The sequence below is a fragment of the Pipistrellus hanaki genome, assembly GCF_964339955.1.
Source record: "Pipistrellus hanaki genome assembly, chromosome: 1".
Lineage (NCBI taxonomy): Eukaryota > Metazoa > Chordata > Mammalia > Chiroptera > Vespertilionidae > Pipistrellus > Pipistrellus hanaki.
In genome coordinates this window covers 141,304,151-141,320,275 of record NC_140503.1, presented here as the reverse complement: position 1 = coordinate 141,320,275, position 16,125 = coordinate 141,304,151, and the positions used below count along the sequence as shown (strand labels likewise).

Genomic DNA, 16,125 nt, shown 5'->3' with positions numbered 1-16,125 from the left:
TTTATTTTTCTGAAGTATATTTATTTTTCTGAAGTATATATTAAGGTATTCTGAAATACCATAATATATTCTTTTTAAATTTTTTTGTTGATGTTCAATTTCATGGAGGAAATAGAACTAAAAACAAACAAACAAACAAAAAACCCTCACCTGAGGATATGTTTTTATTGATTTTTAGAGAGAGAGGAAGGGAGAGACATTGATCCATTACCCACCACATGTACCCCAACCAGGGATTGAACCTAGTCTTCTGGTGTATAAGTTGATGCTCCAACCAACTCAGCAACTTAGGCAGGGCCCATAATATACTTTTAAATCTCAGCTACAGATCCAGAATGTTCCTAGTTCTGTCCATCCTTGGCTTCCTGTGCTGTTAATTCACCATTTTTCTTCTGCTCATTAACTATAGCAGTGCACTTAAGATTTATTATGACCTTGTTCTTTTTACAGTGATTCCTTTTAATATCTCATTAACTAATATGCTTTTAATGCTGTCTTTTTGTCCAATTTCCAAATCATTACATCCATATCTGAATTTCTCACTCTTTGTTTTATCAATAGGACACTTGCCTAGGAGATGCTGGTGTCAACCCACATCACTGTCTCCCTTCAAGTTAGTGGTGGAATACAGGTCCCATACATCTCTACTGCTTCCTGCATTCGTCTAGCAGCTGGATTATGCTAGATCTTCTGGGGGCAGGTCAGAAGTGCCAGAGACTTAACACCAGGCACAACCCTCAACAATGAAGAAAGGTAAATTAGTGGATAGATACATCAACTTCCATGCCCCTTGGTGGGACAAGTTTGAGGCAAGCTCTACACAGTCTCTCCTAAGTTCTCAGTAGGACTGATTCCGTCCACAGCAGTAACCTGTTCATTGATGCATCTGTTTCCTGGTTTTCATGCATTATTTTCCCACTTCTTCACAATGCTTCCTGGGACCATCTCCCAGATGAGTTATTTATGCTCAAATCCTTACCTTAAGAACTGCTCTGGGATAGTGAGAGGTGATGCAGGCTAAGACAGAAGTTCCATTAAAATTTAAAATATGTTAAACATTATCATCCTCTCTCAAATGTCTTTGGTTAACACTTCAATTTCTTTGATTATCTATCATCTCACTTCTTCCCTAGAGAGATACAGGAGTATGAGGGTTTTAGAGACAAACTTGACTCCTGCTCCCTGTTTTATGGTATCATCCCAGGTGAGTCATGTATCTCTTCTATTTTGTATATATAATACTTCCCAAGGCTCTGGTAAGCATCCAATAAAATAGAACAGGCAAAACACCTTTTATTTTGTCTTCATCCCAATATAATGTAACAGTTTCAAACTTAGGTAATAAGCTACAACTTGCTTTGGTGAGTTTTTTCCCCTCCAATAATTTCCTTGAATCAACTAAAAATGTAAGTGAAAAATCTCAAATAATGAGAGTATTTTTTAAATGAATATAAATTAATTACATGTCAAACTTTTTCTCATGAGTGTAATGTGAAGATGACTGCTCTATTGAAGCATATGGGGGATTTTGTTTGTCACACATCTTTAAAATACAGAGCTCATAAAAATTATAAATAACATTCTCTTGGTCTAATATGAAAATTAGCATAAAATAGATAATTTATGATATTGACTAACAAAGATATCATGAAAGTCATTTATTTATCCAACAATCTAGGACAGAAATAGCATTAGGTATGTCAAAGGGAAAGAGACAAAAGGGAAACTCAAGAAATAATTATGTTATTGACAAGTATTACAGTATTAAGGGTGAAACATTAATAATGTCAGTTCCTTCTCTATAGCTTCCTACAGACTACAATAAAGTAGTAATATTAAATTTGTTGTTTTGTATTGACTCACTTCTAAAACACACCCTTTTTGTACTTTCATCTTTATACACATTACTCTCTTCTAAAATTTCCTCATTTTTCTTCAATATGATTTAGGGCTCAAAAGATTTTATATTGACTGTATTCACATTTAATTGCAAATCATGTCTTCAACAGTTGGTTTATATTGAAAGTGGGGAATGAATTCAATATCTATCTATAATGAATCAAATAAAGCTAGTAGGATCAGAGTCTACATGATCAGAGTCTGTGGATTTACAACATTATTAGTATATGATTAATCAGTACCTAATGCGAGCCAGTACATAGCCAACATCTAGTAAGTCTTTCTGTCTTACATTAAAGTCCTGTGGCTATGTTTCAGATCAGTTAAGAGTTTTGCTTTAGATGATAGTGCATTGTTAACTTGCCATCTGGCCCAACAGCTGACGTGGCTCATACAGCCCTGAAGAGGCCTCGCCGAAGCTTTACTCCTGGGAAATATTTGGTCTACTGTGTGGTGTCATCATTACTGGCTCACAGCTTTCTATATCCTTTGAAAAAGAATTTCAGAAAAACCTCCACACTGGAATATTCCTAAATTGAAATTAATTTGTTATAAAAGAGTTCACTTACCTGAGGACCAGGCTGACCCTGAAATAGAAAAAGAAAAAGAAACAATTACAAGTGTGTTTTCTTCAGTGAATTGTTCAGTTAAAACTCAAACTAGTTCTGAAAACCTTTTCAAAATATCTCTGAAGATAACAATCAATACCTAACTACTGGCAAACTTTACTTTGTGGTTTTAAAATCATATTATAGTTTACATTTTTATTCTATGCTATCATCTAAGATCTTGATATTATGGTCTAATACATGTAACTCCAAAATGACTCAAGGGTTATAGTATGCTCTAGAATCAAACTGCAGAAAGAGAAGGCAAAGGGAAATCTACCTCACATGGCCATAATGAATGGTTAGTGAAAAAGAGGGTGTACTCACAGAGACTATTACTATGAACTACATATTCCAAGATGTCACAGAGTGAAGGAAAAAAGAGGCAGATATCTTAGTTTTAGAACTCACCAAGTCTTTGAATTTCTCATTGTTTCAATAATATTTTAATCATTTTTTAAAATAAATATTTATCTCTTATTGTGCATAATCCAACCTATGGGCATTTTGAAAGGACGGGAGAAGAGGGTTTGGCTCAATTAAGTGCATCATAACTCCTCAAACAGTCAATAGATTATGTAACCTCTGGCCAATCTAATTTATTTGGAATGTCACTTTCTTGTTTAAGCTGATAAAAACTTCAAAAACAGCATATTTGTATACGCTTGTCACTAAGAGAAAAACCACCTGTGAATAAAAGTATTGCTTACACATCACCTTCTTAAAATCTCCAGTTGGGTTTTGCGTAAGATAAGATGAAAGAAAAAAATTCACACTGAGTTAAGGAATCTTAAAAAAATACATTAATAATGTATAATCTCATTGCATCAGCAATATGCCAGTGAGTATTATTCAGGAAAGCACGGCGCGAATACAATTCCGAGAGAAAACTTGCTCTCTCTCAGCCCCTCTCTAAGCTTAGAATTTCTTTGATGATTTGTTCTCTTATGGGGGATAGAACAGATAATTTTCAAAGGCATTGTCTGAAAATGTGGCTGGCCAGGTTTTGTGTAATCAAACCATGAAGGGGAGCTAAACCAGGCTGCTGTAGAGGTTACTCACTCTACTCCTGTACTCTTTAGTGGTGGAGAGAGAGAAAGAGAATACCGTATTTTCCGGCGTATAAGACGACCCTCTAATAATTTTTTTTTTTTTTTTTTTTTTTTACAGTTAAAACATAGGTTTAGGCCTATATTCGCTGTATAAGACTACCCTCCACTTCAAAGAAAAGACTTACTTTGCTGTCAAGATCTGCAGGTAATTTTTGTGCAATTTTGGTCTTTTGCCCCCGATTTTCGGTTGACTTTGTTTCCTTTCAAAAATCGTCTTATACGCTGGAAAATATGTAATATCCACTAATTCCTAATCAAATACCAGACACTTGGGATTTGTTTTTCCATTTACTACCTATAAACTTCCCTGCATTTTACAAATGAAGAAGCTAAGGCTCACAGAAATAAGTGAAAAATCACACAGTTGAGAGTTGGGGAGGCAAAATTTAAACCAAATCTGATTCTGAAGTTCATGCTTTTCCACTAGGTCATTCTGCCTTTTAGTCTGGAAGTTTAAGAAAAAAAGAAGTAGGCTTGCTTAGATCCACAATGATAGTAGAGCACTCTTCAAGAGAGTGGACTTTCTAAACCTTCTATCCGCTCCTTGGCTACAACAAGGTGAACCTCTGCTTCCAGATACAGGCCTCCAACCAGCAGGACCAGACTGCTAACTGATGCTTGTCCAGAAACCAGGTCAGCAAAGGTTCTGGTCAGGAACAGACAGTCCTAACATCGGCTCTCAACATGGAAGACCTCCATGGCAGGGATCTCCACTTACATGCAAACAGGGATCTTGCCAGATCCATGTAATAGGTGAAACTGCAAAACATGCTCACTCTTGCCCACTCTCTAGATGTTTTAAGCTTCTAATCTTTCTGAAATTTAAAACTGGTGCAAACTCAGAAATGTAAACATTTTAAAAACCTTGGAATACATTACATCTCTTGTATGTTCTTATAAAAACTCAAATGTAGGATTCTCCAAAATCAGAAAGAATTTCTTCAAAAGAATACATTTTAGTATTGTTGCTGAAATTTTTTGCTTGTCCTACAAATGAGAATTTTCCTGTCTATTTTTAAAATGTGGCATTTGTGTCATTACACTGAGCAAATGATTTTAGCATAATGTGTACATATATTTATGTTACTATATACATTGTGTTATACATTTTATATTAGTGATCATGAGAACAAATAGTAAATGACGGTGAAATGAAAATGTTGCTGTATACTTTCCAAATAAGCATTGGAAAGCATAGAGCAACAGAAAACTCAGATTGCCCTAACATGTGATATGAATTTCAGGTATGCATGCATGTATATGTCTTTATGTTTGTCTGTAGGGTGAGGAACTTTAAAAAAAGGGATGAAAGTGGGTTAGTAGAGAGGCTTCCTAAAAGAACGATGCATAAAGCATGACAAATTTGGTAACTCTCCCTAAAACATGGATTACACAATGCAATCCTCATAAATATTACCTAAGACTTTAGGACTGTCTGCACTCAGTGTGAGGTAACAAAATGTGCACTGTGGAATATTCTATTTTTATTTTATGTATTGATTTTAAAGAGCAAAGAAGGGAGGGAGAGAGAGAAAGAGATAGAGAGAAGAACATTAGTTTTTTTAGTTATTTATGCATTCATTGATTGATTCTTATATATACCCTAGCTGGAGATCAAACCTGCAACCTCGGCTTATGGGACGAAGCTTGAACCAACTGGGATAGCCAGCCAGTGCCAGCTAGAATCCTGTAATCATCCTACAAGAGTCATCTAAAGCTGGGAGGTACTGTGGGCGTGGCAGTGAGTTTCCTGCAGGGTGCCCCAGCGTATAGGAGAGAAGTAAAGAGCCCACAGTGAAGGTGGTCTCAGAAACACCCTGTGAGGGACACATTAGGTGGTAGGTAATGTCTTCCTCATGACAAATCACAAGAAGAAACATCTCAGGATTTTCCATGTTACTTCTGAGTAATTCATTGAGAAAAACAAGTATTTTCATTCATTAGTGAATATATTTTTTTAGTCTATTGTAATTTATAGGTAGCGAATATTACTAATAATCAACTATGAAAGTTAATTTTTTCCATCTAAAATACTTTTTTAAAAAATGAATAGTTTATAAATTATGATGAAAACTCATAAAATACAACCTAATTGAATTTTTAAAAAGAAAATTCCTGGAAAGGAGCTTTTTTCACAAACAAATCACCAAACTATTACCACAAATAAAAACTGGAATCGAGTATAATCAAGAGCCATGCCAAGTTAAATCACAAAACACTGACCTTTAGAACAAACATACATGCAGAGATGGAGAATGCCCGCTGTTCCCAGGGGCTGATTTACTGAATGTCAACAGCTCAATGCAATGCCCTCAAGACAGCGAAGGCACCAGGGTAAAGGAAAAGAAAAACCAAGAGGAGCCAGCTTTACAAAGTGGTAATCAGAACAGTGTGGTGGAAAACAATCAGCCAGTAGCTGATGCTTGACGGAAAAGTGTTCAAAACAAGCTGAAAGTTTTGTGAGGCAAGTAAACCACAATGGAACATGATAATGAGATGACATATCACTGGAGGATGTGTTGTTACATTCGCCCATTAAAGAGCAATATTCACCATTCTCTGTTGGGCTGTTATCACAAGTATGGTTGCCAGAAAGTGCTAACACTCTTCCTAAATCTACAAAGTCTTAGATTTCTGACTGAGACAATTAGATTCACTACAGGATACTTCTTTCATGGATGGTAAATCTGTGGCACTCCTTTTCAGATGGGACAAATACTGCTTTTCCATTCCCTCATGCACGGATAGGCACACAAAATTTGTACTTTTAACTTTTTAATATATTTTTATTTATTTCAGAGAGGAAGGGAGAGGGAGAGAGAGATAGAAACATCAATGAGAAAGAATCATTGATCGGCTGCCTCCTGTACATCCCCTACTGTGGATTAAGCCTACAACCCAGGCATATACCCTGACCGAGAATTGAACCATGACCTCCTAGTTCATAGATCTATGCTCAACCACTGAGCCACACCCGCCGGGCTAAAGTACAATCCTATTTTGAAATATTGATTAAGATAACAGACTCACATAAACTGACTGTGATAAATTTTAAATAAAGCAGTTTCATTTACAAGAGCTTGACTGGTGTGGCTCAAAGGTTGAGCATCAACATATAAGCCAGGAGGTCACAATTTGATTCCATGTTAGGGCACATGTCTAGGTTATAGGCTCTATCCCCAGTATGGGGCATGCAGGAGGCAGCCAATCAATGATTCTCTCTCATCATTGATGTTTCTATCTCTCTCTCCTCCTTTCCTCTCTGAAATCAATAAAAATAAAAATATATTAAAAACAATTGTTCTCTAGTACATATTGCAAAGTTACAGGTATTGTTTGTTATTACATTGAGTCCGAGACAAAAGTTTTGTCTTAAAATTCATTATGCTGCAAAGCCGCAAAGCCATATTGAGGAACATTGAAGTACTGAAACCATGAAAGCCAATGCATAGCAATTCTGAGACTGACCAAGAATCCTGAAAAAAAAATTGTCATAAACACTAAAAGGGATAGTCATGGGTACCACATTCTGACTTGCTGTTATGGCCAGTGCCACAGAACTGGCCAAATAACCAGCATTGTAAGGGTGAACATGAGCATCTCCTCTTCTTTCATCTACCAAAGAACATTTCAGTCGTTTACATGTCTTGACCATCACAAATAATGTTGTAATGAACATAGGAGTGAATGTATCTTTGCAAATAAATGTTTTCAAATTTTTCAGTCACATAACCAGAAGAGGAGTTGCTGGATAATATGGTAACTTTGTTCTTAATTTTTTTCCATACTGTTCTCCATTGTGGCTATACCAGTTTACATTCCCACCAGTACTAGACTGCTGTTTGTCTCCATTTATGAAAATTAACTAAAAATGGGTCAAAGGCCTAAATATAAGACCTAACAATAAATTACATAGAAGAGAACATAGGAACTAAACTTATGTATCTTGGTCTTAGAAAGGATTTCATGAATTTGAAATGCAAGGGAAATAAAAACAAAAATAAATGAATGGGACTATAAAACTGAAAAGTGTCTGCACAGCAAAAGAAACCATCAACAAAACAAAAAGTCAACCACTGAATGGGAGAAGGAATTTGCAAACAACACCTCCAACAAGGGGTTAATATCCAAAATATATAAGGAATTCATACAACTCAAAAACAAATCTAGTTTTAAAAATGGGCAGAAGACCTAAGATACTTCTCTCGAGAAGACATACAAATGGTCAACAAATATATAAAAAGATGATCAACTTCACTAGCTATTAGGAAAATGCAAATCAAAACCACAATGAGATACCACCTCACACCTGACAAGTAAAAACAAGTGTTGGAGAGTTTGTAGAAAAAAACAAATCCTTTTCTTTCTTTTAATTAAACTAGAGGCCTGGTGCCCAAATTTGTGCACAAGTAGGGTCCCTCAATCTGGCCTGCAGAATTGGGCCAAAATTAGCTCTCCAATATTCCCTGGGGGGGTCCTGGATTGCAAGAGGGTGCAGGCCAGGCTGAGGAACCCCCATCAGTGCATGATTGGGGCCTGGGAGGGACACGGAAGGTTGGCCAGCCGGGGAGGGACCTCAGGAGGGTTCCAGGGATATCCAGCTCGTCCCTCTCAGTCCCTATCCGCCAGACCCCAGCAGCAACAAGCTAACCTACCAATCGGAGTGGTCAGTGCACATCATAATGACTGGTTGACCGGTTGACTGTGTGTCCCTTGGTGGTCAGTGCACATCGTAGGAAGCAGTTGAGCGGCCTTAGCATATCATTAGCATTATTACGCTTTGATTGGTTGAATGGATGAGTGGATGACTGGACACTTAGCATATTAGACTTTTATTATAAAGGATGTTTATAATGAAAACAATAAATTTTACTGTCCTGCCAATTTTTATCACATAGTATATAATAAATAATTTGGTTTATGCCATGTTTATTAACATCTTTAAAAGTGTGCTGTTTTATTGTTCCAGATAAATATTGGAAGCCAATTTACAAACATTTAATAGAAACATTGAATTTATATAGGTGCCCAATTTCAATTTTCTATATATTGTGCAAAAAGATGGACTGACTTCTCTTTGTACTTGTCTGTCCTAGATATTTTGCATTAATAAATATGTGCTACTAATAGCAGAGTCAATAAATTCACAATGAACAAGTCACATATTACTTATTGCTGCAGTGATAGGGAACTCTAAAAAATGAAAACCTATTTTAAAATTGGGGAGGGAGTGGTTCTTCAAGCTAATAAGCTGATGTTCTTTAGTGACTAAGATGTCTAAGACTACATTGGAGGTGGGTACACAATACAATATACAGATGATGTATCATAGAATTGTACCCTTGAAACCCATATAATCTTATTAACCAATGTCACCCCCCAACAGATTTAATTTAAAAATAATTTAAACAATAAATGAATATAAAAACTGCCACTTCTTGACTACCACAAGTCACCAAGACCTTTACAAATGACATCTCTATTATAATACATCTGTAAATTAGGGGGCATTTCCACCATTTTGTAGTTGAATAAACCAAGTTTCAGAGAGGCAAGGTAATGTTCCCAGAGACACACAGCTTCAAAAAGGGAAAGCTAGAATATGAACATGGATCTGACTTGACCCCTTTTGTGCTCTCACTTGCCTCATGCTGGTGACTGAAATCATAGGCTTAGGATAGATTAACCAGGGGGATTAAGTAGGAGTGATTCTTAACACTCTTTTAAGTTAGATAAAATCGACAGCTGTGCACACACGCAAACACACACACATGCACACACACACATCTTGTTTTGTTTATTTTTTGTTTTTAATATATTTTATTGATTTTACACAGAGAGGAATTGAGAAGGATAAAGAGTTAGAAACGTCGATGAGAGAGAAACAACGACCAGCTGCCTCTTGTACACCCCCCACTGGGGATGTGCCCGCAACCAAGGTACATGCCCTTGACCGGAATCGAACCCTGGACCTTTCATTCCGCAGGCCAATACTCTATCCACTGAGCCAAACCGGTTTTGGCTACACACACATCTTGAATTCTATCCATAGATTCTCTAGTGAATCATTCACTCCAGATTAGATCCCTTGTTTATAGAGAAATATAAACAAGAGAAAAAGAGTGTCCCAAAAAGGGAAATGAAGATGAAAAGAGTTAAAAACAAAAACTTTGAGTTAGTTCAAGATTCAAGAGAATTTTGAAAAGAAATTTAAATAAGGACCACAAAGAGTCCTAAGAAGGAAGTATCTACACTAATAAAAGAGAAAGATTCAAATTGATCATACCTTCATGATGTCCACCACCCAATCAGGACTGATTATGCAAATTAATCCAACAAATATGGGGGGTTGGTTTGCATAAGTCACCATGGCAACTACACAGGCATTCCACACCACCCCAGCCCACTCCAGCCACTCCGGGCCTCTGGGCAGCGTGGGAAGGCAGAAAGGCAGCTCCGGGCCGGAGCAAAGGTGGTATGGGCAGCCAGGGGAAGGTGGGCCTATTCTTGTACGAATCTTTATGCACCGGGTCTCTAGTGTAGCTATAAAGGCCAACCTCAAGAATCAATAAAAATCCCAAATAAACAATTTAACTCTACGCCTAAAGGAACTTGAAAAATAAGAACAAATAAAACATGAAGTAAACAGAAAGAAAATAGTTGAAATCAGAGCAGAAATAAACAACATAGAAATTGAAAAAGATTAGAAAAGATCAATAAAACTAAGAGCTCTTGTGACCTCCTCCAATTGCTTCAGGCTCCCGACCCCCAGCCCAGCCTTGTTTCTGCTAAGGCGCCCATTCACCAGTCAAAGTCCCATGCAAGCTCCAGGGCTTTCACTCTTCCAGAGAGTTGCCTGCTTTCATACAGCATGTGGGAACGTGATTTCCCCTGAATATCCACAGATTGTAGTTTTAATTCTTTGATGACATTGCATTCTGCCTAAAATTCTAGCTACTGATATCTTACCAGTATCTCTCCTATTAAATGGTATGCTCCTTGGACAGCCAACACTTAAATGGTGCTGTTACAATATGCCAGGTACCTTGCTTTTGTTTTGTGGACAACACAGGTGCCATGATTAGCTTGTTTTACAGTCATGGAAACAGGCAGAGAGAGGTTAACTTGCCCAATATCACACAACTAGTAAGTGGAAATGTGGAGCTATACTAGTAAAATCAGGTCTGTCAGATTTCAGAGCCTACGCTTTTTAACTATTTTACTATACTGCACCTTGGACAGTAAAAGGCATACAATACATATTTTTTTTTTTTAAATCATCCTCATATGAATTTTTATTCAATCAACCCTCTAAATTTCAGGCACTGTGTTGATGCTAGAGGAAGGAGGAAAAATAAAGACCCCTTAACAGTGGAACATGCATTCACAAACAACACCGAGAAGCTAATGCCTTCTCAGATTCCCATACGTCACTGGGCTTTTTCTTCCCCAGCAACTGGGAGAGACCTCTGACAAAGGCTCACCTTGTGAAAACCAGTGATAGTTCTCTCTTCTTATTGCAATAAAATTGTATTAAAACACAAATAAATGTCAAAGAAGCCCTTTATTTTAACAGATAATGTGTAATACAGTTAATAATGCTGGGACTAAATTATATACTGTAATGTAATCTTCAAAAGGGTTACTGAGTACCTTTCACTTCTTCTGTACTCTAAGTGTTCTCACTTGAGACAGGAAATGTAACTTAGCATTTAGAGACACTGGCTAAATTACCTCTATTGATGAGGCTCAGCAGGTTCTTTCTGAATGATTAGAAATAATTGCCGAGGGATAAAAAACAGTGCTCCATGGGCTGTAGCCACAGCATGCTCAGAGCCTACTGGGGAGAGAATAAAGCACATGCTCCCATGCATGACTGCTCCTATGTGCTGCCTGTAGCATGGCTGACTGACCATCCCTGAAATTGCATAAATGAAAGGAAGTAGGCCAAGGTACACACAATTGTATTAATAATTGGGTTGCATGAAATGAATTAGGTTAGCCCACCAGGCCCTTCCTAAAGGGGTGGAAAGGCAGTACAAACCTCCAGGAATAAAGTCTGCTAAAGCAATCTTTTCAAAGCTTTTGACAAAGTACAAACTTCAGTCATTTATTTTCTTTTCTCATTGAAAGGGAAGTTCAGGGAGATGTTTCAGTTCAGTTCACACACATGTACATGCACACACACACACACACACACACACACACAGAGTGGATAGGTGTATGAAGCATGAACTAGGACACGAGAGTCCTGTAGCACTGTCCTTATTCACAAAGGAAGCCAAGGGACCTGGTTCTGCCATCAAGCAGAGGGAGGATTTTTCCACCAATGTCAGAGGGAAGGTGTGGTATAGTTCTTCGTTCCTTTGGCTCTGTGTATGTTCCCACAGGAACAATCTGTAGCACAATGGAAACTGCCCCCCTATTTGTCCAGCCATGTTGTGATTGTAGGCAGGAGCTGCAAAAGGTAGTCCCAGTCAGAAGAGAGAGGTCAACTCAACCAAACCTGATTCCGATTTTCAAATTTTTTAAGGAAACAATACATTTGAAACCTCTTTGCTTTGTGGTCCTAGAGAACAGAGTTTAACCTGTTTTTTTCTATAGTAAAAATTTCCCATGTTTCTTAGTTCTTCTCTTTAACATTTCCCTTTCATAAAGAGCCCATAGTAAGTAAAGAATGAGAAATCTTCCTAGTAAACTCGTTTAACAATGCTGCAGACTCAGTTTTCTTCTAGCACTTATAATATTTAATGGTAGTATCCTTTTCAGTAAACACATATATCATTCAATTTTATGTCATTTCATAATAAAGTTTTATTCTTTTACATGTACAAATAAGATTTTAACCCAAAAGAGCAATAAAATAAAAGTTTATAAATAATGCTAAACTAGTCACACATTTTAATTCAATCCAATAAGAAATAGATCACAAAACTTTTTCTTTACTCTATTTACATTTAAATTGAGGTAAAACAAAAACAGTTAAAGGTTAATTTCTGCGGTTTAATTCAAGTAATTAAAGGGTAATATTATTTAAAAATACGAATTAGACTTCCTTCATGGTGTATTCTATTTCACAGAAGTATTTAAAAAACAGAAACTTAAGGCTTCATGGTTGATTGAGACCTAAAAGGCATCTTTACCTAAAAGTTCTTATTTCTCTTAAGAAACAAACTCTGTGCAGAAACAGAATGCACAGGCCTAATTCATCTGAAGCATCACTCAAGAAATACACTTGATGTGGTTTATGCCATGATGAGGAGAACACAATAAACTGTGAAAATGTCATTTCTGAAAAATTTATTGGCTATGGTTCAGCAAGAGAAGAATCTTTGTAACAGATGTGGCATGATGACTTCGATGAATTGAACATTTTAAAATATGAAGCATTTAAAAAATATTCCCTTAGAAATAAATTAATCTACATAAAACATACCATATACCATGATTCATGTGTCCATTTTCATCACTGTAGAATAGTTCTATGTCAGTGTGACAATGCCTTTCTTCAAGTTCCTATTTGGGCTCCATTTTGGGTTCATTAATTAAAAAAAAAAAACGAAGAGAAACCTTGGACTCAATCTCTGATTTTCCCACCAACTAAAATTTTATACTTTTAGAATTTCACATCTCCAAGTTACTGGGAAGTTTTCATGATTTTATGTCTTCCCAGGAAAATATCTTTCTTCTAAAAATACCTTTGTTTTCTACTTACCAGGAAAATTTGAGCTACAAGACAACCTGACTGAGGAGTCAATATCTTGGTCAATATCTTGTATGAAAGAAATTAAAACACCTTAATTGCCAAATATTAGAACTTAGTATCACATAACATATATATTGGGATATTAGAAAAGTTGCTGGATAAGGGTTTTATATAATTACATTCATTTTTATTATTGGGCTTCATATAATGCTTTTAATTGATAAGGCCAAACAATATTTACCTAATTTTGGTTATAGTTTAAAAGTAAAAATTTTGGAGATCTATTGTTTAAGGATACTATTGAGACCATTCTTGGTATCCTAATGTTTTTAAAGACTAGCCCACACAGAAAGAGATAAGGTGAGAACAAATATGTAACAACAGATGTCTGTCTGGAAGATAATTATCATATTGATTTTAATAGTAAGTCCCCTGCTGTAGCTACAGTCAGGAAGCCAAAGAAGCATGTAGAAAGGCAACATTTCACACCTGAAGTGAGGCTGACTTCCAGGCCTCAAACAAAAAGTATTCTAATACAAAGCATCCCCTTCGTTATCAAAACTCTTCCCAAAAAGAATGCTTACATTGTGCATGGAGTCTAACACTGACAATATGATACAGTATTATAAATCCCTAAAAGCACTGGAGTGGGGCCCACTGTGTTAATCACTATACTTTAGGCTAAATCGATTGAGTTGCTTCTCCCACACAGAGAGAAGACAGGTCAATTTTCAGTAATAATTTACAGAAGTGAAAGCTTTCTACTTATTTTTAACAGAACACAAGCCTGGAAAATGATTGAGGTGGTTTAGTTGTTAGAGTTACTGGGAAGTTCTAAACATGAATGGGAATAAAAGAAACTGCCTACTCTTTAATGATACTTCCAATGACAAAATAAAAGCTTCCCCTCCTCACCATGATAAATAGGAGGCTGTTTCCCAATCCAAAGTCATTTGCCTTGTGGTTTTGATTATTTATATGCACATAGGAAACTTCATATTATAGGGAATATGCAATTTCTGTAGTGAGTTTCTTACAAATTAGGATATTTGATACAAGGTCAAGCAATTTTTCTTTTCATTTTGCTCAAAATGTTCCAATGATCTGAAATTGCCATCAGTTCGTTTATGCTCTGCAAAGTTTCTCTTCCTAAACTCTACTAACATCACCAAACTACAGATAAAATAGGGATTTTCCCCACTCTAAACCGGATAGCTAATGCCTATGGGAAAATAACTTCTTAACAAATGAAACCCAGGGGATCTACTCAGGCAAAGGAACAAATCCTCATCGTTCAAACTGGTAAACAATGCAAGATTTCAAAAACAGTTTCTTTTCAACTCATGCTATGTAATGTACAACTTAAGTTTGTATGTAATCGTAATGTCAGCTCAACTTTCCAGACAGACATGAAGAATCAATGATTAGAGGCTTAACTTTAATATGCAAAGTAGAGGGTTGGATGGGCAAGGGGAGGGGCATGAGTATGAATAAACCCCACAACTGGAAGTGAGACGTTAGGTCATTTCCTGTTTGAGGCCTATTGGATAATGGTCAGAGTACCTGAAAGGAAACCACAGGCTGATTAGTTCCACTCCAAGGGATGGATTTTAAAAACCAGTTCTTATTCTTCACCCATTGATTAGAAGTCTAAATGGAAGGCTACATATGGTGAAAGTTATATACATTCAGCCATTATGACAGAAGGGCGATAAATTACCCAGGGTGCCTGCAGAGAACTCTCTAATCCACTCTTTCAATTTTCACTCTCACCTGTGAGAAAGCCTGAAACTGTATGCCAATGGGTTGTTAAGAATGTGCTCTGGAAGGGAACAAGTTGAAATTGTTCCCCAAACTGCAAATCAAGAGACAAAGTATGTGTGTCTACTACTGTTGAATGAAATTATATATCAGAACAAAAGACCATGTCTGCAGAACAGGACTGAAGTATGCTTTCATGTGTCCTGTAAAGCCTGTGGCTCCGGGCAGTGCACAGCCCTGGAGTGCTTATATTTATCTCCCAGAAGAATATCCTAACATCGATGTAGCTGACGGAAGCCTTGGAAAGAAAGTTAGTGATATGAAATTTAAAATGATTGTTTTTAAATTTGCAGTTTCCAGATTGGGTTTCTACTGTGCCTGCCAAACATTCTCCTTCTTTTTCTGTGGGTTAGCTCCACAAATATGGATTTCATTTGTTTATTAATAGAAGGAAGTGGTGATTCAGCCACTTTGTATAGATGCCCTAGTTTTCCTATCTCGACTCTCCTTGCACAGAACACTGTAGGATGTGACAGGTCAAAGACTAGGAGGAAGGGAGAGTACAAGGGGCTGCTATTAGGAAGAGCAAGCCCCTTGCCTCTCTGGTCTGCAGCCCTTGGAGCTCCAGACTCATGCTCACTTCAATCCCTGTCCAGCTCTTGCTGCTCCACTTTTGTCCTTTTCCTGTTCTGGGCAGTAGAAATGCTATCACTAAATGCTTTGTTTCCTTTTTTTTTTTAACATATTTTTTACTGATTTCAGAGAGGAAGGAAAAAGGAGAGAGAGATAGGAAGACCAATAATGAGAGAGAATCACTGATCGGCTGCCTCTGCAGCCCCACGCTGGGAATCAAACCCACAAACCTAGGCATGTGCCCTAATGGGGAATTGAACCATGATCTCCTGGTTCATAGGTTGACGCTCTACCACTGAGCCATACTGGCCAGGCTAAATGCTTTCTTTTACATAGATCCAACTTTTTCCTCAAGTGTGATGCAACTCAACTGTGGCAAGTAGGAGAGGCACTCTTGCTACTTCTT

At 37.0% G+C, this 16,125-nt stretch overlaps 1 protein-coding gene across 1 annotated transcript in view; it reads right to left on the bottom strand.

The window, feature by feature from the left end:
• COL25A1 (collagen type XXV alpha 1 chain) overlaps window positions 1–16,125 on the bottom strand; it is a 459,898-nt gene that overhangs the window by 190,610 nt on the left and 253,163 nt on the right. Inside the window, exon 6 of the mRNA XM_084880782.1 lies at window positions 2,469–2,486. Within this exon, the coding sequence (XP_084736908.1) occupies window positions 2,469–2,486 (18 nt within the window). The remainder of the gene's footprint in view (window positions 1–2,468; window positions 2,487–16,125) is intronic.